Raw genomic sequence first — 24,030 nt, forward strand, 5'->3', positions numbered from 1 at the left:
GAGCCTAGTCTGCTAGCCTCTTACTGCTTTGGTGTGGTTTGGGAATATGACAAGAGGAAGAGGGATTCTCATCTTTTTTCTTGAATCTAGTTATTTACTTTAGTAAGCCGAGTATCCTACTACAGAGAACTTCCAAAGATTGGACATCCAGTTGTGATGAGTGGTGCATCTGAGAGCTGGTGGGCAGCAGTGACCACGGCAGGAGGCCGCTGATGAGCCTTGTTGAAGTGTGATGATGGGCAGTAGATCAAAGGCAGGGGGACAGCTGTTGGTAGGCACTGTCTGCAGCTGGCCTGGTGCTGGATATTCAGTTCTACTCCAGAACTCTTTTCTTTTCTACAGAATAAGTTAGGACTAGAACTAGAGCCCTTTTATTAGACGTTGACCAGAAATAAATAATTTTCATCCTTTTTCTCTCTCCATTTCTTCCCTCCTTTCTTCCATATTTCTCTTCTTTGAACAGTGAAACATACACCTTCAATTAGTTTGAAAATTCCCTTTTATTCTCCCAACAGGATTAGACCTGCTAAGAGTAACTAGTGTTTCCTATCTGATAAATAAGGGGATTATAGCAATAACTGCTGTCAGCATTTTTCTCATTTAAACAAATAAAGCTGACAGATGATGAAGTTCTGTGCTGCTCTGTTATGTTTAGTACATGCAGAGCAATTATTCATCCGTTGCCAACATTCGTCTCTCTACAACTCAACCATCCGCCGCGTAGAAAGCTTATTAGCGTTTCAGCTCCAGAGTCATATTTTCATCTTCTGTAGGACTCTCCTCCATAACAAAGGCTGATAGTTATAATCGCACGATAATTTAAAGGGTTGGACTTTTCCGTGCCCATTAGTTACGCAAGTTATCAGGTACAATGCTAGTCTTATTTATGAGTTGCCATCTTCGATTTGCCTGGGATGTTTGTTCCCCTGTAGCATTTCCTGTGAATAAGTTAGCTGCCGTCTCTTGAGATGGAGAAATAGATGGGTATCTCTGTAACACTGTGGGATGAACTTCAGTGCAGGAGCGTGGGGGGAGCTGTCCTGGAATAGAGCCGTTTTAAATGGATGTTTCTCAGGTGTGGTTTCTCGTGTGTATATACACACACACATACATTTTTACATATATATATATATTTATGCATATATATAATACATCACTAGAGAGAGCAGTAGTGAAGATTTGCAAGAGAATATACTATTTAAAATTTTTATTTTAATCAATAGTTATTTGTTATAGTGGAGAAAAGGATAATAGAGACAAAATATTTATGATTTCCCAAAGGTTTTCCTAGCGGGGATGGTTTGACAAGGCTAAAGACCTCACGTTAGAAGAAAAAGGCCTACTCCAGAGAGACACTATACTAGTGGGGATGGTGGTGGCGGGGGGTAGTGAAGTCACTTGTGGCCTTTTAAAGAAACCTGATACGCTGATGCTACCTGGAGCAAAATACACTGTGTTTGGATAATACTTGGTTGATAATTCATTCTGCTTCTCCAAACCCATGGGGAACCTCTGTGAGGGACTTGAGACTGAGCCATCGTAATGCTGAAATCGTGACTTAAGCATTTTCCTTTCAGCTGTGTTTAGTCTGAATGAGAGGTTGCCAGACTTCCTGACATGAATGGGGTGAGATCAGTTTTGACCTTCGTGGTGGGGGTCTGTGGCCCACTGTTACGCTTTCCAAAACAATTGTGTGGTTGTCCATGTATAATAACCATGTTTTCAAGTGTTTGTATTTGATGCTCTGACATCTTAGGGTCTTGCTGACCCTGGAGGGACTGCCCTGCCCAGGGCTGGCTAATTCCTAGACATAGCAAACAACTGGCCCAAGAGCGTGCCTTTCATATGCAAACCAACCGATCCAGAGCTTTATCCCCAACTCCTTCTTTTATCAGGCTCTTACACTGCTGACCCGTATCCCCCTGCCCTAACCCAGTACCAGACAAGTAGGGACAGCTCTTCTGTCCCGGAGCCCACTGAAATGATGCAAACGTGCCAACTCTAAATCTTTTTCCCCTGCCTCTCTGATTCCTTTCCGTGGAAACCACAATAAAGGCTCTTGCCCACATTCCCCCCTGACCCTGGTGCTTCCCCGTGTGGCCCCGGGTGCTTTGCCTCTTGTTTCTAGGGATCTGTGAGTGTAAACTTATTCTTTCCTGATGCTCATTTCTGTTTGAGTGTCCTACCTTAGATCATTAAAACAGGCCCCATGTACCCCTTAAAACACCGTGAGGCCTAGATTAAATCATAGCATATTTTAAGGTTTGGATGGGGAACTCTCTGCTTTATAAATATGATGATCTTGAACCATTTTGAGATGGTGATTATCTTCATTTGCAGCCTCGAGAAAGCTGATGAGTTTAGATATTATAAGATGGAGAAAGTAAAAAAATAATACATGTACACACACATATATATACACATATATACACACATGAATAAGTTGTGTGTGTATGTATATATATGTATGTATAAATTCCACATGAGCTTGAACACATTTCTGACCTTCTAAGCTTATCATGCTTCTTCAGTGAGACCTGATTCCCACATGATTGGCGTATTTTGCTTCATAGGTTTCCCCATCACATGACAGGGGAGCTCAGACGTATCAAAGTTACTCCACCTGGAACCTGGATGTGCTGATTTAGGGTTTTCTCTCCTCTCTTGCACTATGCAAAGTAGATCCTCCACCATTTGTCTCAAATCAAAGCTGTGAAATATAAACCAAGTCCTCTTGTCTACAGCCTAGCTCCTTATTTTTGTTTATGCAGCCTAACTTTAAAAAGTCCAGTATGGGTGTCACGCTCCAGTCTGCTTTCTGTCCTCACAAACTTTTTTGTAATCTGACTTCCGTTTCCCTTTCCCTTCACCTGCCAGCTCCACCTTCTCCAGGTCCTCTCATTCTCTCTTTTATTTAAGTGCAAATTTAAAAAAGCAGCCGCAACAATACAATAAAAGCCCCTCTAAGGCTTCTTTCCTATTCCACGTAGAAGGTGACTTTCAGGACTCTTACGTCTCTGACAGGTAAAAGGCATGCTTCTGCATTCTGCAGAAACAGAAGAAATGGGAATTATCAGCTGTCATCAGGATGATTTTCTATACGTGGTACCTCCTACAAATTTAGAAAGTCTAACTCAGATTGTGTACATGGTGATTGATGTGGCCATAAAACTCTCATCACACACTATAAATAACATGTTATTGATTGGGTAGAGGGGAATGTTTCCCAAGCCTGACTAATCCACCTCCGTTCTTGTTTTTTAAATCCTACCAGCACCCAGGATATAATCACATTCCACCTCCTCCACCAACAGTCCCTGGCTCCTTTTGACTATACTGATGGTTCTGTCCCCTGAATTCCTTTTGAACGTAAAGGAAAAATCATAGTCATGCACCTCATTTTTTCCTTAAATGTTCCATGCATTAGTCTTATTTCCATAATTATGTATCAGTACCTAAAGTACGAGGACAGAGTCAAATTTTTATGAGGGACCTGTGCAAAGTGCTGGTTTGGGTGTAAAACAGATCTAGCTTCAAACCCTGGATCTTCCATTTACAGGCTGTGTGATTACTGACAAATGACTCTCTAAGTCAGTTCTCTCTTCCGTAAAGTGGGGGTGCAGTAGCCTCTGCTACATTAGGGCACTGTGGAAATGCAAAGAGTGAATAGGCTAAAGGCTTATGATGCTGGGCACTTAGTGGAGCTCAGTAAGCATCGCCTCCTTCTCCCATGCTGCCTGTCTCAGGGCAGGGCACAGCCTCAGCAGATGCCCATTAGCTGGAGAGAGCATGCCGATTATAAAGGCTGCTCCCCTGTTTGTGATGATTTAACTGATGGTGTCGAGGAGGGCATCCTTTGCTCCTTGGCACTTGCTCTGAGGTGGCTATCCTTCCCAAAGAAAGAAAGGCTGATAGTCTATGGCTCTGGAGGTTTGGAAGAAACTCACTCCTCAGAAACACCAGGCAAATTTTTTAACTATTAGATGGGAATGCAAAGATATAGTAATTAAACTAAGACGTTGCCCTTGGCATTTTTTATCTCATTTCCCAGGTGTAGCCTTAACCCCGCTTTCTGTGAAAGCCTCTCTTTTCTTCACCTCCTCATTCTGTTGCTCCAGGGACCTTCCAGGGTTTTCAAGGCTTCAAGACCAATTTAGTTCAACTTGTCTGCATCCCATTTGTTGTCTGGAGTTCTGGCTTTTCCTTGGATTCCCAGCCGTTCACCCGTCCCATGCATGTTCACTGTCTTCTCGTTATTCTAAGCCACACGTCCAGAGTGACCCTCTCCTGCTGCCATACCCAGGGGTGGGAACACTTCGAAGCACTTGGAACTATGTCCCTGGGGTTGGTTTGTTGAGGACTGTTTAGCCTCTAGAATCCCAGAAATTAACTTGGTGCTACTTTCTTCATGGTAGATTTTACACCAAGAAAGACGAAGGGGGGGGAGCGGTGGGGAGGGATACATTGGAAGATTGGGATTGACATGTACACGCTACTATATATAAATAGATAACTGATAAGGACCTACTGTAGAGCCCAGGGAACTCTTCTCTGTACTCTGTAATGACCTATATGGGAAATGAATTTTAAAAAGAGTGGATGTATGTGTGTGTATACCTGATTCACTTTGCTGTACAGCAGAAACTAACACAACGTTGTAAATCAACTATACTCCAATAAAAATTTAAGAAAAAACAAACAAAAAAGAACAATAAATATTTATAAGAGCTAAAAAAGAAGACAGAAAAAGCATGGTGTCAAGGTACTGTGAAAATGATTCTATTGTATGGGAACCACACTGGCTGATGATACTATACACTTGTTCTTTCCAGCCTACTCAGCCGTTGGAATTTAATTAGCAGTAATATATTATTGTCAAAGTAATTAAAACTTCACCTTGATTAAAAACAGAATGGTTTAATTAACAGGAAGAGGTTGGGCTGGCCTTAACTTTCCGTTTGCGAAATACACCAGCCTCAGTGGATTGGTTCTATCTCCTCTGCAGGCCTGAAGGTCCGGGAGGTGTTTATCAACGTCACCAGGCAGCAGGTAGAGGACTTCCATGGGCCCGAGGACTATTGGTGCCAGTGTGTGGCGTGGAGCCACCTGGGGACCTCCAAGAGCAGGAAGGCCTCCGTGCGCATAGCCTGTGAGTATATTCTCGGTGACCTTCTTGTCGTGTAGGAGCACAGACTAGCCTTCCATAGAGCTGAAGAGCATTTGGACAGGCCAGGTGCTTCTGCAGAACAGGGATGAGAGGATAGCAAGACGCCATCAGAACTGTCTCCACCTCTACTCAATTCACTCTTCTAAAATTGTATTTTAAATGTTTGATAATTTCCCCTAGGAGACAATCAGCAAATCAGTTGGGCTAAGAGATTCTGCCTAGGTTGCCAGAATGCAGGTGCCTCCACAATACCGGGAAAAGTGGTTTCCGAAAAAGAAAAAAAAAACCCACGCAAATGGATTCTGCTGTTCGTCATGAATGACACAGTTCAAGGGGCATTGATGAGAAAAGTTGAGCAATGACGGTTTACTTCGCCAGCAAATCTGTGAAAATAAGGCATTAAAGATTAAGGGAGTTTTATAGCCTCCTGTTAAACCTCTTTCCTCTGAATCTTAAAACATGGAAATGGGCTTTAAAACTGCATTTTTTTGACCCAAGTAGGACTGAAAAAAAGATGCTTGAGAAAAAAAAAAAAAAAAAAAAGAAAGAAGATTGCCTTTCAGGAGAGTCTAAGATTTCTTTATCATGTTTCAGCATCAGCGTTTTTATCATCTCAAACATGTTTAGAAATACACCAACTTCCTTTCTCCTCCTTAAACGTATCTTACCCACCCCATGGGTCCCCATAAAATCTCCTTTGTGAGCCCAGGAGTGTTACCCCTCCCCCAACAAAGAGATGGCGGGCAGAGATGGTTATTGTTTCTTTTTTTTTAATGCTGCTTTCGAGAGTGCCGTGAAGACAAGAATACGGGACAAGGGGGATTTATTTAAGGACTCGAGGAATTCTTTGTAGCGGATGTTGATGGTTTAGGGATTAAGAATAGGAGTGAATTGCTCTTTGCAGAGACGTTTATGTTTCTTGGGAAATGAAATCTCCTTGTCAGCATAGGCGGTTCACCTTCATTATCCTGGTGATCTGGGAGGCTGTTGCCTGAGTCCTAGGAGACCAAGGAGGTACCTTGCAAGCTGCGCTCTTGTTGTAAGAGCCATGGGAAATATTTTTCCTATTGTTATTTTAGTTAATTTTAGCCCACAAATACTTTCTGACAGGTCAGTTGAGAAAGGGAATGTGTTTGATTTTATTCTTCCTTAACGAGTCCAGCTTTGTGCTCCTGGCATGGCCTTGCCTAGGCTAGCCGAGGTATTGTAGTTTAACATCTTATGGAAAAACCTCAACGAACTTTTTGGCCAACCCAGTATTTGATCCTGGTCAGGGTGAGGCCGGTTATCCTCCGGATCCTGAAGAAAGGAGAGGCCAAACCGCGCAGGGAATTTCAACACAAGTTCCCTTGATTTCCTTGTCAGTGTCACTTTCCCCTTCCTCTTTTTCCTCTACTTCTTTGAGCCCCACGTGACCTATTCTATGAATTCCTATAAATAGCATCTCATTAATCCGTCCGTCTCCAATCTCTTGTCATCTCCACGCTTGCTCACTTCATTCCTGACTGTCACGTGCCTGCTAGAAACCTCCAGAGATTTCCCCCCTGCTTATAAAGTTTGGCAAAGAACGACTCAGACGCAGTTTGTTAATTTCCCATAGGCTTTGATCGCGTACAGTCTGCTTCATCCTTCTAAACACTTTAATGTTCTGTGTTTCACCCTCACTTCTCTGCCGTGGGCCTTTGCTCCTAGAGTTTCCAGTTGGATGAATGTGTACCCTGGTGGCTGAGAACCCAGATACTGAAGTCCTGTTGGTTTCCAGTTCCTAAATCCACTGCTACTTAGTGTTGTGATGGTGGACAATCGATTCATCTCTGTGTCTTAATATTATGATAAAAGATTGCTGACTTCATAGTTACTGGAAGAGTCAGAAGTATTGATAACTACAAAGTGTTTAAAACCACACGTAACACGGTGTTACTCTTATCAGTCATTAGCTATTATTTTATGACATAGTTGATCCTCTGTAGCCTGAACATCATTCACCAGTAAGTGTGTTAATACTTAAACTAATTGAACTGAATTACATTTCTAGTGCCTTAGTGATTTTTCTGTGGCTCATGGCTATATAGACTCTAAAACTCCATTCTAGGCCGGCCCTAGGTATCCAACTCTCCCAAGTATGATAGGATCCCAGAATGTTTTTTAAAAAATGGAAAACACTTTTCTATCACTTCCTACTTTTTTAGAGTCAGCTGATACTTTTGTGGTACTAATCTTGCAAACCTCTTCAGGGATTAAAAAAATCATTTTGTCATTCTTATGTATGATATGCACATCTGAATATGATAAAGATCTGATTTTTAAGTAAAAAAAAAGAATATCCTTAAAGCCTGTATTATGCAGTTAGCTTAATATAAGCTCTAATATTTACAATATATTTTAAACCTCTTTCTATGTAGCAAGTGACAGATTATTTAAAATTATTTATGCAAGTCAAGACATGATTTGTCATTAAATATTGCATTTGACTTGGAGACCAGTATACATTAAAATGTACACTGAATTTTAACTATGTTTATTGGCATTGAAAATGGAGGGGAAAAGCTGCCTTTAGGACCTTGCTTGGAATTCTTTTGATTTGCTTGCAGGAGGGAAAAAAAAACACCACTTATTTTTGTATAACTTTCATGTTTTATTTAAATAAGAGATTTCTCGCTGCTATTTGCAAGCACTTCCCAGCAAATAACACATTGCCCATGAGGATAGTTTTTATTCCCAATAAATGAGAAGCCAAATTGGACATAATTGTCACGATATTTCTACTTTTTAAGATTGGTTTTTGAAGTGCTAAAGACATCTTCATGTGCTAAATAAGGTTTTTGATATATGAATGTAGCTTACGAATCTGACAATTGTCTCGAGGGGACTTTGCAAAATTAGTATCATTTTTATATGATTCATTAAATTATTATAGCTCAACATCAGAGCTCCTTATGCTTCCTGCATTTAACCAATGATCCATTAAGAATTTAACAGTTTCAGAAATGCAGTGGGCAAAACCTTCATGGCATCTGGGCCATCAGCTGAGGGATGTCTTGTCATGATCATGTTAGCTTATCTCTATAAAAACACCAGGAAGCTCGCTGGCAAGGTATCGCTTAGAGATCATTTGATTTTAAAGGGAAACAATATAGACACAACTATTTTATTTATGTCACTCATATTTTTATTGAAATGGACCCACCTGGGGTATCAGTTAACTATGTAGATTCCTGGCTTCTACCCCAGACCTGAGGAAGGACCAGGGAAGCTGTGTTTGTATGAAGTTATCCAGGTGAGTCTGTGATCAGGTATCTTTGGGACAGCTTGGTCAGGAACAGTGTTTCTCAAATTTTAACATGTATGCAAATCAACTGGGTTCCTATTGAAATGTAGATGATTCAGTTGACATGATTTGGTATGTCCAGTCCAAGGTCCGAGGTTCTATCATGTCTAAGGGTTCCCATAGGATGCTGATGCTGCCAGTTGTGGACTCTGCTTTGAGTAGCAAGACCCTTAGAACACCTTTAGGAAGCACTATTTGGGAAATACGGATTTAACCCATAGCTCCAATGTCATCATTAATAGCTGAGAAAGTGATATTCAGAACGGTTAGGTGGCTTGACCAGAGGTCACCCGGCAGACATGGAACCAGATCTTATATTCATCCATTCACCCTCCCTGGGTGCTCTAGCTACCAAGCCGTGTTGATTGCTTTCTATTAAATGGGAGTTTGAGAACCATCATAGAAGGATAAGTTCATGTGCCTTTGAGCATTTCCTTGAGGAAAGCAGTGATTGCTTTCCTATTCTGTTTCTGAAGAAATTGAGTTCCTCCACATGGTCAAGTTATTATATATATACACATATACATACACACATGTATAATACATATGTATAATATATATACTTTATATGTATGTTATTATATATTATATATATAATATATATTTTTATATATAAATCATGACTCATTGCTGCCTTAGTGGTCACAAAAAAACCAGTACAGATTTTGTTGTAGTAGCCAAAGTGCCTGTCATCTTAAACCATTTTCTTTTCCTTAATAATTCCACCCTGTGTCTGCTGGCTGCCCATCCGATCACCTGGGGCTGGAAATAGCTGAGGCTCCATTTCAAAGTGATTTTCTGGAGGGAAAATAAATAAATAAAGCAACCCACGTTCACCCCCACCAGGTTGGCAGAAGTCCATCTGCAGCGAGTGGCTCCCACTGGCCTCCTCTCGTTTGTCTGATTCGATCACGCTGGAGGAAGTCGGGCTGCTCTGGCATCTGTTATTTCTGCCCCTGGACAGTTGTCAAAGGAGGAATATTCAGTTATTCGTAGTTTTTTATTCTCATGGGTGAACATTTGGCTGCTTAGCTGTTGCCGTTTTTCCCTCTTCTTCATCTGCGTTCAGAATGTTTGGCCTCTATCATCACCCCTTGGTCGGGCAAACTCTTCTTTTTTTTTAAATAAATTTATTTATTTATTCATTTATTTATGGCTGTGTTAGGTCTTCGTTGCTGTGCACAGGCTTCTCATTGTCGTGGCTTCTCTTGTTGTGGAGCATGGGCTCTAGGTGCACGGGCTTCAGTAGTTGTGGCACGAGGGCTCAGTAGTTGTGGCTTGTGGGCTCTAGAGCGCAGGCTCAGTAGTTTTGGCACACAGGCTTAGTTGCTCTGCGGCATGTGGGATCTTCCCGGACCAGGGCTCGAACCCGTGTCCCCTGCATTGGCAGGCGGATTCTTAACCACTGAGTGACCAGGGAAGTCCCCGGCACACTCTTCTTAACACCTGAGCCTTTTCTTCAATATGGGAGTTGGGGTTGGGGGGATGAGGGAAACCTTGGCCTGTTATAGTCACATAGCAAGTTGGCCACTTGGGATAAAACGCAGCAGGAACCCATTGTTCTGCTGATTTTTTAAGAAAAGGAATCTATAAAACATGCATCCTGAATATAATTTAAATAGATGGCTTATTTGAGAGACTTCTAAAATATCTATACAGTCGTGCCAAGAACGAGTGAAGAACTTAGAGAATCTCATTTAAAAGCTATGAAACTCCCTACCTAATTACAGGCCCATAGCGAAAACAGTATTATTTTAATTTGCTTTGGTGGGGGAGGGCGGTATCTTTTTTGAGAACTTAGAGGAGATATCCAACTAGACCTCAGTTATGGATCTTGGCTTCATGGCTTTGATAAATAATTTCACCTGTTAAAAACTGTCCATAACCCCCTCTTGATAGCAAAAATAAATATAAAAACACATCGGCACGTGTGTCTGGTGTTCAGTCAGCCTTAACCTCTGTTTTCCGTCTTATTACCCATTATATCCATACAAGCGTACGGGGCTCCAGCTGAGTTAGGACAGCTTAGATTCTGGGACATAGACTTTTCTTTTTCCTTGATGTGCTCATATCCTTTCTTCTTCCTGGAGTGTATTCCCAGCCGCATCTCGCACTCCTGCCTTTGTCCGCCTAATTCCTACATCCAAGGTCTGTTGTGGATACCGTGTCCTTTATGAAACCTAGTTTAGCAAATCCCTTAATACTAATTGACCTCAGCAGCCTGACATACCAACTGAGCCCTTAAAAAAGGGTCCCCTCCAGCATCTCCAGCTTCAAAATTGATAAAACCTAAATATCCATCTTCGAACTCTCCTAGCATTCTTTTTAGCACTTCTCTCATGGTACTTATTATCATTTTCCCAGAATCATGGTTATCGTGAAGTTATTTGTGGATTGATTTTCCCTTGTTCGATGGTAACCTGCTGTAAGATTCCGTTGCATTGCTCTCATTGTCTTGACCTCTGAGCCTAGTGGGGAGGCTTATCTATCACCTTTGTATTATAGATGTTTGTTTGGTTTGAAAGGCAACCCTATCAATGCTGGATATGGTTCTGTGAAAGGGCATTTGTGAGCTGTGTGTCATGATGGTGCCATGGGACTAACATGTGAGCCAATCCATAGCTCACAAGGATGCTGTTCTTATAAGGACCGTCTTTGTCCTCCCTGGCTTGCGAAGTACTCCTAATGTTTACTGCAGTAAAGAAGAGGTCTAAAGGGAATCGGGAGTAGGTGAGTCATCACAGCCCTGCGACGTGCAGCATGTGGCCCCCAAGGCGTCCAGCTTTATCTGCACTTTTCCCTTCCTTCCTTTTCAGAACATGGAATTTGTTCAGAGGTTATGGAAAACATGTTATGACCAATTCTCAGCACCGGCTAGCAATCGCACAAAAGTTTAAAATCCTCCTTCCTCTTCTCTTGGAAGAATGTGGCCAGAGTGAAGAGAAAATACTATCTACTTGGCCAAAGGTTGATCTTTCTTCCCTTTGGACTGAAATTAACTTCTATGAATATTACTGAAAGATCTGAGAGTCCAGGCCTCCTGATGGAGTTGCACACTACACAGGAGCATCTAGCCAAGGAAGGGGATTGGTGTTGAAATGCAGCCTGCATTCCACTAGGCAGGACTGCCCCCCAGAGCATGGCTACAACCACATGAGGGTAGGGACTGGTTTTTCTTGTTGCTGCTTTATAGCCAAGACCTGTGTTCTCACAGGTGTCCAGTTTACAGAAAGGTGCCACATAGGCTGGTGGCAGCAGAACTGGGTACAAAATTTGTGGTACTGAGTGCAAAATGAAAACCGTAATTCGAAGACACATGAACCCCAGTGTTCACTGCAGCACTATTTACAATAGCCAGGTCATGGAAACAACCTAAATGCCCATTGACAGATGAATGGATAAAGAAGATGTAGTACATATATACAATGGAATATGACTCAGCCATGAAAAGGAATGAAATTGGGTCATTTGTAGAGATGTGGATGGACCTAGAATCTGTCATACAGAGTGAAGTAAGTCAGAAAGAGAAAAACACATACCGTATATTAACACGTATATATGTGGAATCTAGAAAAATAGTACAGATGAACCTATTTCCAGGGCAGGAAGAGAGATCCAGATGTAGAGAACGGACATGTGGACATAGGAGGGGAAGGGGAGGGTGGGATGAATTGGGAGATTAGGTTTGGTATAAATACACTAGTATGTGTAAAACAGATAGCTAGTGGAAACCTGCGGGATAGCACAGGGAGCTCAGCTCTGTGCTCTGTGATGACCTAGATGGGCGGGGTGGGGGGGGGAGGAGGGAGGTCCAAGAGGGAGGGGCTAGATGTATACATATAGCTGATTCACTTCGTTGTATGGCAGAAACTAACGCAATACTGTAAAGCAATTATACTCCAATAGAAAAAAAGAAAAGAAAATGTGGGTCCCCTTGTTCAAAAATTAAGCATTTCAAGACATCAGTATTAGACCATTAAATCAAGCATGGGGCCCCATTTGACTATACTGGTCCCACACCCATGAAGGTGGCCATAATGGCAGTAATGGTGATGATTCAAGAAATCACTTTATATGTGTAACGCTATTATACAAAGGAAATAATTGGCCTAGAAAGGCTAGAGACGTATTCAAACTGATTCCACGTGGAATTAGAGACAAGATTATTCTGTTTTTCCTCCAAAGCCAGAGGCAGCATCACGGGAGGTAAGTTTTAAGATGGCATATTTGGGGTAACTAGAAATGCCCATTATGGAACATTATTTCTATGGCCCCATTCTCCTCCAGTCTGTACAGAGGCAAGCGAGGGATGTATGTCTGGTGGCAGTGATACTGAAGAAGGAATTACTGCATTGGGTGAGTAGGTGACTAATGGGGTTTTCTTTAAAAAGTTATTTTGACATAATTCAGACTTGCAAAAAAAATTGCAATATAGTACCAAAAAATTCCCTTAAGGCCTTTGCTGACAATCTTCAAATGTTAACCTTTGACCATATTCGCTTTGGCATCGTCTCTTTCTGTGTTTATCAGTATATGTATTTGTATGTAGACAATTACGGTTTATTTTTTGACTTGTTTAAGATTAATTTGCAGACGTGATGCTTCCTTTCCCCTAAATACTTTATGGTGTATGTTTTTAAAAAACATATCTTCTGACATGACTGTAGTATATTTACCAAGAAATTAACATTGATACAATTCTATTATCCAATCTAAAGACCTTATTCATCTTTCATCAACTGTTCAGTAAAGTCCTTTATAACAGTAGCAAATCCTAGATCATGGCTTACATTCAGTTGAGAGATCTCTTCAGCCTTCTTTAATCCAAATAATTGCTTGGTCTTCCCTTATTGTTCATTACACTGAATTTTTCAAGTGTAAAGTCAGTTATTTTATATATTCCTCAAATTGAACATGTAAAAAGGAAATAGCAGTCACCTAGAAGGGACTGCCACTGGTCAAAGAGATCATCGTAATGGTTGTAACTCATTAAATAAGAATCCATGAATCTACACTGGTATATTTTTTAAATGAATATAAAAATAAATGGAAAGAGGCAGCTCTTCCTTACAATAAATGAATAAATGTAGAAGGAATGATGGAAATGGAAAATTATTTAGCATGTATCGTAAAGTTAATTAAGATAAGTGTCATTGGATGCTAAAACCAGTGGCTGAATGTTTTAGGAGTAACAGGATGTTTACAGGATTGCAAAGTATCTCTCCACAAGATACTGATGAATTACAAAGGGGGAGTTAGTAATTTAGCAGTAGAGAATCCTGCCATATACCACCTTAATCAAGTGGTCACAGTTGACATCACCAGCAATGGGACAAATCCACAAATTACTCCTGATGGGATAGAATGAGAAGATAGCGTCACTTCAGTGATATTCCTCCCAAATATAGTTCGTCTGTATTTAACCACAGGAAAACATTGGACAAACCTAAAATGAGGAACATTTTACATAATTGGTCATTTTTGAACTACACACGTCTTTCACAATGCCAGCCTGGGGCTGGGGTGTTCTGTGGATATAAGAATCCACAAGATAGACAAGCTACATCTTTTTGAAAGTCAGTGGTATTCCCTTTGAGGTCAGTAAAATATAAACATGAACACAATTATGGAAAAAAACTTTCTTGAATTGTGAAGATGCAACTTGAAACGTCCAAGCCATTCTGTGCATGCCACATCTTTTTAGGCTCCATCTATAAATGCCTTGGGGATATGAATTTATCCTCCTCTGCCAGTGGGGGCGCTTCAGTCGAAAGTATGAGTAACACTGAAGTGTAAGAGCTTGTGATTCTATGAACAGAGTAGGGTTATTTCTATGGAATTGGTATAAATTATGCTACTTTTGCCTAACGTGTACACAGTTGAGTACATCAGCCTTAAAGATGAGAACTGCTGGGTAGTAGTGCGTTACTTTACAACATATCCTACAGTCAGTGATGAAAAGGTTCTCCAAATAATATTCCTTCATGTTATTGATTGCCAGCTATTAGTTACTGAGAAGAATTTGTAGAAATATGGCCACCCCCTTTTTAGGAATTCTCAGTTTATTCAATCTGCCATTCTTGTGAAATAAACCTTAAACTTCCTGGAAAATGGCCATTTCTCTAAAAACCTCAGTGGAAGTTTAATAGGAAGAGGATATAGATTTTACTTCAATTCAGCTCTCATTTTCTCCACCGAAGAAATCTTCTGACAGATAATACGAGCAGACGATAAGCAAACAAAACAAAACGAAAAAACACAAAACAGAAATACAACGTATCTTTGAGGACGTTTTTAGCCTAGTGATATTATTCTTAACTTAATATTCCTCTACCAGGATAAGTAAGGACAAGGGTGTGCATTCTAGAAACTTTTTAAGTGTCAAAGAAATGCTAACTAAGGTGTGGAAGTGCTGGACAGCCATGAATAATTGTCTACATGTTCTAGATAGCATAGCAATAAATAAAATCCCATCCTTTCTTTTGAAGAGTTTATACTCTCGCGAGAGGATAGACTTAATCAAACAAGTGTTTTCGAGGGAGCACGGTTAGATAAGCACAGTCTGTTTCAGGAGCTCACCAGAGGTTCAACTTGTGGATCCTAAAGGTCTGTGGTATACTTCCTGAGCTGATTCCTTAGGAAGAAGGAGGGTTAACTTAAAGACCCCATGTTCAGGTTAAAGGGAGAGTTTGAGTTGCAAGCACAGAAAGATGGAACAGAATGGAAAAACTACATGGAACTATGTGGGAAAACAAGGAGATGGAGCTACCCAGGGAGAAGTAGGTCAGATTATAGAGGGTGTTTGAATTCTCTGCTAAGGTTTAGATTTATTCAGGATGTAGTCTAGGGCCACTGAAGTGTCATAGCAGGGTGGTGACGTGGTCGTATCTTCAGACCCTCACCCCACCTTCCCATTCAGCCACAGAGATTTAAAGGCAAGTAAAACTGAAGGCAAGGAAGCTTCATGCCAACCTGTGAAACCGCTGACGGGGCTTGAACTTCTGCTGGGATGGTATATGTTAAAGGGGAAGGGGCAAATTGGAGATTCCAGGAAGGTGAAACTACCAAGACTGTGTGGCTTCTTGCATGCAGAGGTGAGGAGAAGTGAGGTAGGAATTGAGGAATTACCCCACGTTTGGGGCTTTCTTGATTTGGGGCTAAAGTGACTGAATTAATGGTGATTCCATTAAATGAGGTTATGATTAGAGTAGAAGAAACTAGTGTGCAAAACAAGATACTGAGTACGGTTTTTGATCATGTTATGTGGGAACTACCCATGGAACATTCAGCGAACTCTTTTCATCATGCAGTTGTGTTTATGAGCCTAAAGCCCAGGGATCAGCATCAAACATTAGAATTGGGGCTTCCCTGGTGGCGCAGTGGTTGAGAGTCCGCCTGCCGATGCAGGGGATGCGGGTTCGTGCCCCGGTCCGGGAAAATCCCACATGCCGCGGAGCGGCTGGGCCCGTGAGCCATGGCCGCTGAGCCTGCGCGTCCGGAGCCTGTGCTCTGCAACGGGAGAGGCCACAACAGTGAGAGGCCCGCGTACCGCAAAACAAAAACAAACAAAAAAAGGTCATTGGCAAGTAGGTGCCCATTAGGATAATAGATCTCCATCAGGAAGATAGGAGGATTTTATCTGAAATACTTAAGATGGTGTCAACTGAAAAAAATACACAACCTAAAAGTTGAGAGTTACGTTTTATTCAGCAGACTTTCTGAGGACTTTAGATAAATGCTGAGAAAAGTGTTCTGAAGAGCCAAGGGGGAAGCCAGGATATGTAGAAGTTTTTGCAACAAAAGACCAGGTAGTCGGAACATCAAAGGATTACTGTTAATAAAAAAAAAAACCCAGATATTTCAGGTTAAGGAATTTTGCGCTTTTCTGTGTATGGGAAGATGCAAGAGTCTAGGCTTACTGAAATCATTCCTTTGCTATGCACCTCGGCCCTCTGGGCCCAGTATCCTGTGTTTTCTCAGGTGCACTATTGTGGGTGGCTACAGCGGCTGAGGGCCAGATGTGCTTGGCAGTGGGCAGCCCATTTGTCTCCATCCTGAGTTCCCTCAGGGCTCACAGTCCGGGCAGCTGTAATGTGATGGCTTGATGGCTGTAACAACCTTTGTTTACTGATATGGCAGGCAATATTTTATTTCTCAGTGGTTTTCCACACTACACTTTTTCTGTCCTACCCCCCAGCACCCAAACTGCTGGGGAAGAGAGAGCAACAGACCATGAGTAGAATTCTGCATGTGGTTAAGGGGTGGACAGAGGGGAGCCATTAAGAAAATAAAGGAGAAAAAAATGGAAGAGGGACTGGGAGATTGAAGAGAGTGGAGATTTGTTTGAAGGAATAAATGGTCCATGGTGTCAGTGTGATCACCAGGTTAAAGTAAGAAGTGAGAAGAGTGGATTGATTTGCTTCCACTGACCGGAGCAAAGCAGTATAATGAGAGGGTGATAGGAGGTAATGGTAGGTCTAGGAATCAGTGGAAGATGAGAAAACAGAGATGGTACGGACACCCCTTTCCAAAAATTTGACAGAAGACAAAAAGTCTAGAGCACTAGCTGGAGTTAACCATTTGGGGAATGGATGGTATTTTAATACCAGCATGACAATTAGATGGGCTCATTTTTTTAAATGTGAAGGAATAGGAGCAGCAGAAAGAGTGAACAAGTAAAGGTCAGAAGAGCTGGGTTTGAGTTCTGGGCTCAACTAACTGTTACTGACCAGGGTTCTCGGCCTCCTCAATCAATAGAAATTGATCAGAGGCCAGACAAGAAATTCAGACAAGGCTTTACTGGCGCCCCTGATGCAGCAGTGGGGAGCAAAGGTAAGCGACACGCTGCCTTGCTTGTTCTCACCAAGGCGGGGGGCGGCGAGCTGGTTCCTTATACGGGGTGAGGGTAGGGGTGGCTTAGTTGGTTTGCCCACCCCTTTGGCGATGTTGAGTGCAGGGGGCATGCACAGTACCCTGCGTTTGATCCCACCCCTCTGCTTTTGCTCCCGGCTCTTCAGAAGTGGCAGTTGGGTTTTTTTGCTCTTTTTGTATCTTGTTGTCCATAATTTGCCTCAACTGCACGTGCACATGGTTATTTTTAGTCCCTTATAGTTTCTTTGTATTTTGTTGGTAGAGGAGCTATTTGTCCAGGTGCCGGCACTGCAGCAAAGCCTGTCTCACAATCAGCTTTGTATTCTGTAATAGTGTTTCCTAAAACTCGCAGCACATGTGAAGCACACCAGGCGCTCTTTAAAAATTAAGGTTACTGGGTTTTGCTCAAGATCTGTGGAATCATAATGTCTGGGAGTGGGGTCCAGGGATGCTTTTGTGATTTTGCTGTCTTCTGTTTCTTCTCCTTCCCACTGTCCACAATTCAGTTTTCTCTGCAGATTCCTCCTTCTCTTCCCATTTCTAAATATTGTAATACCCTAGGTCTCTCCTTCACGCACAGGTTCTCCCCAGGTGAAATCTCTTACTCCGTGGCTCAAATACTGGCTATATACCGATTATTCTCAACTTTGACCTTGTACCTCATCTCCGGATGACTTTATTCACTGCCTACCTGATATATCCACTTGAATATCTAGTAGGCATCTCAAACATAATATGTCCCAAAGAGAACACTCTTGGTTTTCACCCCAGCAGCACTGCTGCAAACCTGTGTTTATTCCCGCCTTTCCCAATTCAGTAATGGTACCTCAGGGCTCATGACAAGACATAGGTGTCATCCTTGACTCCTCTGTTTCTTTCAGTCACATCCCATCCAGCAACAAGTCCTGCCCCATCTATCTCCAAAACACATCCTGAATTTGCCCACTTCCCTCCATCTGGTTTTTTTCTCTGCTGTGATAATCTCCTCACTGCTTCCACTCTTGCCATCTTAAAATCCGTTCTCCAAACAGCAGCCAGAAAGGTTACTTAAAAAACAAAAAACAAATCAGATCCTGCTATTCTCTTGGCTGAATTTCTCCCATTGGATTTCCAAACTCCATGATATTGGCCCCATAGGAATAACCAGCCCCCTCTTACCTTCCCTTGCACCAGAATGCTACCCTTCACTGTGTCAGCCCTGGTGACTTCTTTTATTACTCAGGTATCCCTGGTTGTCACTGCCTCAGAGCCTGTGCCGTTCTCTTTTCCTGGAAAGCATCCTCCAGACCTCGGAGTGGTTGGAGTGATCTCTTAGATTCTTCCTGTTCTGGCAAGATTGATTTAAAAGGCCAGGCAAAATGCCGTTCACCTTTCTTCCAGCCACTTGCCATGGGGGCCGAGCCGTAGGCTGAGTGTTAGCTGGTTAGTGGCATATTCCAGCCTTTACATGCTCAAGACACGTGGCCATGTCTTGTCCTGATCGACCTTCCTGGCCTCAAGGAGACCTGGGGTGAGGGGAGAATCAAAAAGCTAACAATGCAGGATAAAAGATATTTCTTCCTGCTGCTAAGTTGGCTTTTTCTTTTTCACTCTTTCTCCCTGAATTACAATGAGATGGTGGCTGTTGAAAGCTTAAGGTTATGTTTAGGTCATTTCTTTTTAAACTTATTTCTAGTTCACATGCCTCTAATTTCCTGGGGAGGGCTGGGCGGACACCAGAATGAAAGTCCAGAATGATTCTTCGTGTTTGTGTTCTTAAAATTGTTCTACTGAGCATGTAGTTTGTTGGTATTCAAGTCTTCTTCAGGATGCTAAGCTGAAGATAAGCTCTAGGGCTGCTTGTAGGGACGTGGGGTTTAGGTAGCACCATAGATGGGGAATCCTGACAGTAGAAATATAAGGAGTGTACCTTTTCTATATACTTATTGAGAACTAAGTAGACTAGTCGAGTCAATGGCTCTTCGGACTGCACTCCTTTTTTTTCCCTCCATCAAAAGCACTTTGGTTCAAGACTTGTGGTTGCCAAGGGGGAGGGGGGAGGGGAGAGATGGATTGGGAGTTTGGGGTCAACAAGGTCCTACTGTATAGCACAGGAAAGTATATTCAGTATCCTGTGGTAAACCATAATGGAAAAGAGCTTTTAAAAGAATATATATATGTATATATAACTGAATCACTATGCTTTACAGCAGAAATTAACACAACATTGTAAATCAGCTATACTTCAGTTAAAAAGCACTTTGGGGGACTTCCCTGGTGGTCCAGTGGTTAAGACTGTGCTTCCCCTGCAGGGGGCACAGGTTCTATCCGTGGTCGGGGAACTGAGGTCCCACATGCTGTGCGGTGCGGCCAAAGAAAACAAAAACACAAACAGAACAAAAAAAGTACTTTGGTTCAGTGGCTATTTCTGAGTTCACCTAAAACTCAGTTTTCCTGTTAGAATCACAAGTAGAACAGTAGTATTCTCAAACATACAGAATATGGAACTTCTGAGTATTTTATTTCCATAGCTTTCAGTGGAATGTGATGTAAAGATACAGAACGTGAGTTATTAACTTTATTTTAATATGATTTAATACCGTGAAAACAAGGTAGCAGAGAATTCCTATATTTTCACCTAATAATTTTTGTCAAGATGTGCTATTTAGGTCATGCTTCAGCCATTCTTTACGTACTGACATAGCCAAATCAATATCAATACACAGGAAGAGCCTTTTACGGAACTTGGAGATAAAGCAACCTTCGAAATCTTTCTGCAGGCATGGTTTCGTTACGGAGTCCCCACCCGTAGTCCCTGCTGGGGGAAGTGGTGCTGAGTGCCTTCTTAAGCATAGGTGGCCATGCTGTGTACCACATACGGCTACTGGCATGTCCACCGGACCAGGCATGCACACCGAGGCGGGTTAGCTGCTCGTGAGTGTAGACTCAGTGAGACTTGCCCAGGAAGGGTGAAGTGATTGTGTACTTGTGGATTCTTGCTCTTCTGAGTATGGCTTGATCCTGAAAGAGAATCAGTAGTTGATAGAGGCACCAGGAAGGTAAAGACACAAAGAAGCAGGCAGTAGTGCCCATGAGATATCAGAAGACATGAGTAAATGCAGGTAACGGATAAGCAGAGGCCATTAAGACAGAACAGAGTGAGAGGCAATTGGTTAGGAGGGACACAAGTGACAGAAGTAACGTGTGTGCTAAAAGGACGATGAAATAACCCACTTCAAAGAATTACATTGGCTCTCTTGACCCCCTTGCTTGGCCATGTTCCAGTCTCTTTAAGATCTACTTACTTTGTGATCCTTACTGTTTCCTCCAAGCCTGGCGTGCGGCCTTTCTTGGTTTCTAATCAATCCTGGCCTCAGAATTAGGATTGTTTTCCGAATGTTCAGTTCATCCTCAAATTTTGATGGAATCTGAATGAATTTTTGCGTGTCCTTGTAAACAAAAGAAGAAACAAATACAATGGAGTGTATTCAGTTGGGAATGACTCGATACAGAGCAGGTGAAATCAGTCCTCAAAGCATTTTGTGAAACTGCAGCTGTTTCTTCCCACCGTCCTGTGTGTCCCTGCTGCTGGATGCTGTCTTCGCAACCACTGCTGCCTGACAAACTATGCTACTTGTTGTGAAAGGGATAATGATACCCCGTGCTAGTTATGAAATGATTTATTGATGACAGCAATTTAACAGCAGAGGAATGGCCGAGCACAGAGGATCTAACAAAGCCCCAGTATTATTCTGTGGCTCACAGAGACAGCCTTGAGGAGACTCTGCACAACAGGACCCACCTGGCGTCATCCAAACTCCTTGATGTCCCAATAAACAGAGCCTGCGTGTTGCCTTGCACCCAAGTGGAGTCAGAGGGAACATGGAAAGGCTCACACAATCCAGCTCTGATCAAACGTGCCCCTCCTTCCCTGTTGCTGCTAGATTTACTCAGCAGGAGTTAAGGCTACAGTATTCAGAAATCTTAAGGAAGAGGAATCTACAGAGGGATTGGTTCAAGATGGTGGGGTAGGAAGACGTGCATTCACTCCCTCTTGCGAGAGCACCGGAATCACAACTAACTGCTGAACAGTCATCGACAGGAAGACGCTAGAACTCACCAAAAAGGTTATCCCACATCCAAAGACAAAGGAGAAGCCTCAGTGAGACGGTAGGAGGGGCGCAATCACAGTAAAATTAAATCCCATAACCCCTGGGTGGGTGACTCACAAACTGGAGAACAGTTATACCACAGAAGTCCACCCACTGGAGAGAAGGTTCTGAGCCCCACATCAAGCTTCCTAACCTGGGGGTCTGGCAACAGAAGGAGGAATTCCCAGAGAATCAGACTTTGAAGGCTAGTGGGATTTGATTTCAGGACTTTGACAGGACTGCGGGAAACAGAGACTCCACTCTTGGAGGGCACACATAAAGTAGTGTGTGCATTGGGACCCAGGGGAAGGAGCAGTGACCCCATAGGAGACTGAACCAGACCTACCTGCTAGTGTTGGAGGGTCTCCTGCAGAGGCGGGGGGTGGCTGTGTCTCAGCGTGAGGACAAGGACACTGACAGCAGAAGTTCTGGGAAGTACTCCTTGGCGTGAGCCCTCCCAGAGTCCGCCATTAGCCCCACCAAAGAGTCTGGGTAGGCTCCAGTGCTGGGTCACCTCAGGGCAAACAACCAACAGGGAGGGAACCAAACCCCACCCATCAGCAGACAAGTAGATTAAAGAATGAGTTTCAGAGTGTTTCCTGCTCTGCAATTTTTTGGAAGAGTTTGAGAAGGATGGGTATTAGCTCTTCTCGAAAATGTTGATAGAATTCACCTGTGAAGCCAACTGGTCCTGGACTTTTGTTTGTTGGAAGATTTATAATCACAGTTTCAATTTCATAACTTGTGATTGGTCTGTTCACATTTTCTATTTCTTCCTGCTTCAGTCTTGGAAGGTTATACCTTTCTAAGAATTTGTCCATTTCTTCCAGGTTGTCCTTTTTCTGGCATAGAGTTCCTTGTAGTAGTCTCTAATGATGCTTTGTATTTCTGCAGTGTCCATTGTAACTTCTCCTTTTTCATTTCTAATTCTATTGATTTGAGTCCTCTCCCTCTTTTTCTTGATGAGCCTGGCTAAAGTTTTATCAATTTTGTTTATCTTCTCAAAGAACCAGCTTTTAGTTTTATTGATCTTTGCTGTTGTTTTCTTTGTTTCTATTTCATTTATTTCTCCTCTGATCTTTATGATTTCTTTCCTTCTACTAACTTTGGGTTTTGTTTCTTCTTCTTTCTCTAGTTCCTTTAGGTGTAAGGTTAGATTGTTAGAGATTTTTCTTGTTTCTTGAGGTAGGATTGTATTGCTATAAACGTCCCTTTTAGAACTGCTTTTGCTGCATCCCATAGGTTTTGGATCATCGTGTTTTCTTTGTCATTTTTCTCTAGGGATTTCTTTATTTCCTCTTTGATTTCTTCAGTGATCTCTTGGTTATTTAGTAACATACTGTTTAGCCTCCATGTGTTTGTGTCTCTTACATTTTTCCCCCTGTAATTCATTTCTAATCTCATAGCGTTGTGGTCAGAAAAGATGGTTGATATGATTTCAATTTTCTTAAATTTACTGAGGCTTGATTTGTGACCCAAGATGTGGTCTATCCTGGAGAATGTTCCGTGTGCACTTGAGAAGAAAGTGTATTCTGATGTTTTTGGATGGAATGCCCTATAAATATCAATTAAATCTACCTGGTCTATTGTGTCATTTAAAGCTTTTGTTTCCTTATGAATTTTCTGTCTGGATGATCTGTCCATTGGTATAAGTGAGGTGTTAAATTCACCCACTATTATTGTGTTAATGTTGATTTCCTCTTTTATAGCTGTTAGCATTTGCCTTATGTATTGGGGTGTTCCTATGTTGGGTGCATATATATTTATAACTGTTTTATCTTCTTCTTGGATCGATCCCTTGATCATTATGTGGTGTCATTCCTTTTCTCTTGTAACATTCTTTAAAGTCTATTTAATCTGAGTATTGCTACTCCAGCTTTCTTTTGATTTCCATTTGCAAGGAACATCTTTTTCCACCCCCTCACTTTCAGTCTGTATGTGTCACTAGGTCTGAAGTGGGTCCCTTGTAGACAGCATATATATGGGTCTTGTTTTTATATCCATTCAGCGAGCCTGTGTCTTTTGGTTGGAGAATTTAATCCATTCAAATTTAAAGTAATCATCGATATGTATGTTCCTATTATCATTTTCTTAATTGTTTTGGGTTTGTTTTGTAAATCCTTTTCTTCTCTTGTGTTTCCCACTTAGAAAAGTTCCTTTAGCATTTGGTGTAGGACTGGTTTGGTGGTGCTGAATTCTTATAGCTTTTGCTTGTCTGTAAAGGTTTTGATTTCTCCATCAAATCTGAATGAGATTCTTGCTGGGTAGAGTAATCTTGGTTGTAGGTTCTTCCCTTTCATCACTGTAAGCATATCGTGCCACTCCCTTCTAGCTTGTAGAGTTTCTGCTGAGAAATCAGCTGTTAACCTTATGGAAGTTCTCTTGTATCTTACTTGTTGTTTTTCCCTTGTTGCCTTCAGTAATTTTTCTTTGTCTTTACTTGTTGTCAATTTGATTACTATGTGTCTTGGCATGTTTCTCCTTGGGTTTATCCTGTATGGGACTACAGTAATCAAGGCAGAATGGTAGTGGCA

The 24,030-nt window shown here is 42.0% G+C and overlaps 1 protein-coding gene across 7 annotated transcripts in view; it reads left to right on the plus strand.

The window, feature by feature from the left end:
- UNC5D (unc-5 netrin receptor D) overlaps positions 1-24,030 on the plus strand; it is a 682,528-nt gene that overhangs the window by 347,469 nt on the left and 311,029 nt on the right. For all 7 annotated transcript variants that reach the window (XM_060291598.1, XM_060291597.1, XM_030833039.2 and 4 more), the window contains exon 3: positions 5,006-5,149. In XM_060291598.1, the coding sequence (XP_060147581.1) occupies positions 5,006-5,149 (144 nt within the window). The remainder of the gene's footprint in view (positions 1-5,005; positions 5,150-24,030) is intronic.

This window comes from Globicephala melas, chromosome 21 (genome assembly GCF_963455315.2).
Source record: "Globicephala melas chromosome 21, mGloMel1.2, whole genome shotgun sequence".
NCBI classification, from domain to species: Eukaryota; Metazoa; Chordata; class Mammalia; order Artiodactyla; family Delphinidae; genus Globicephala; species Globicephala melas.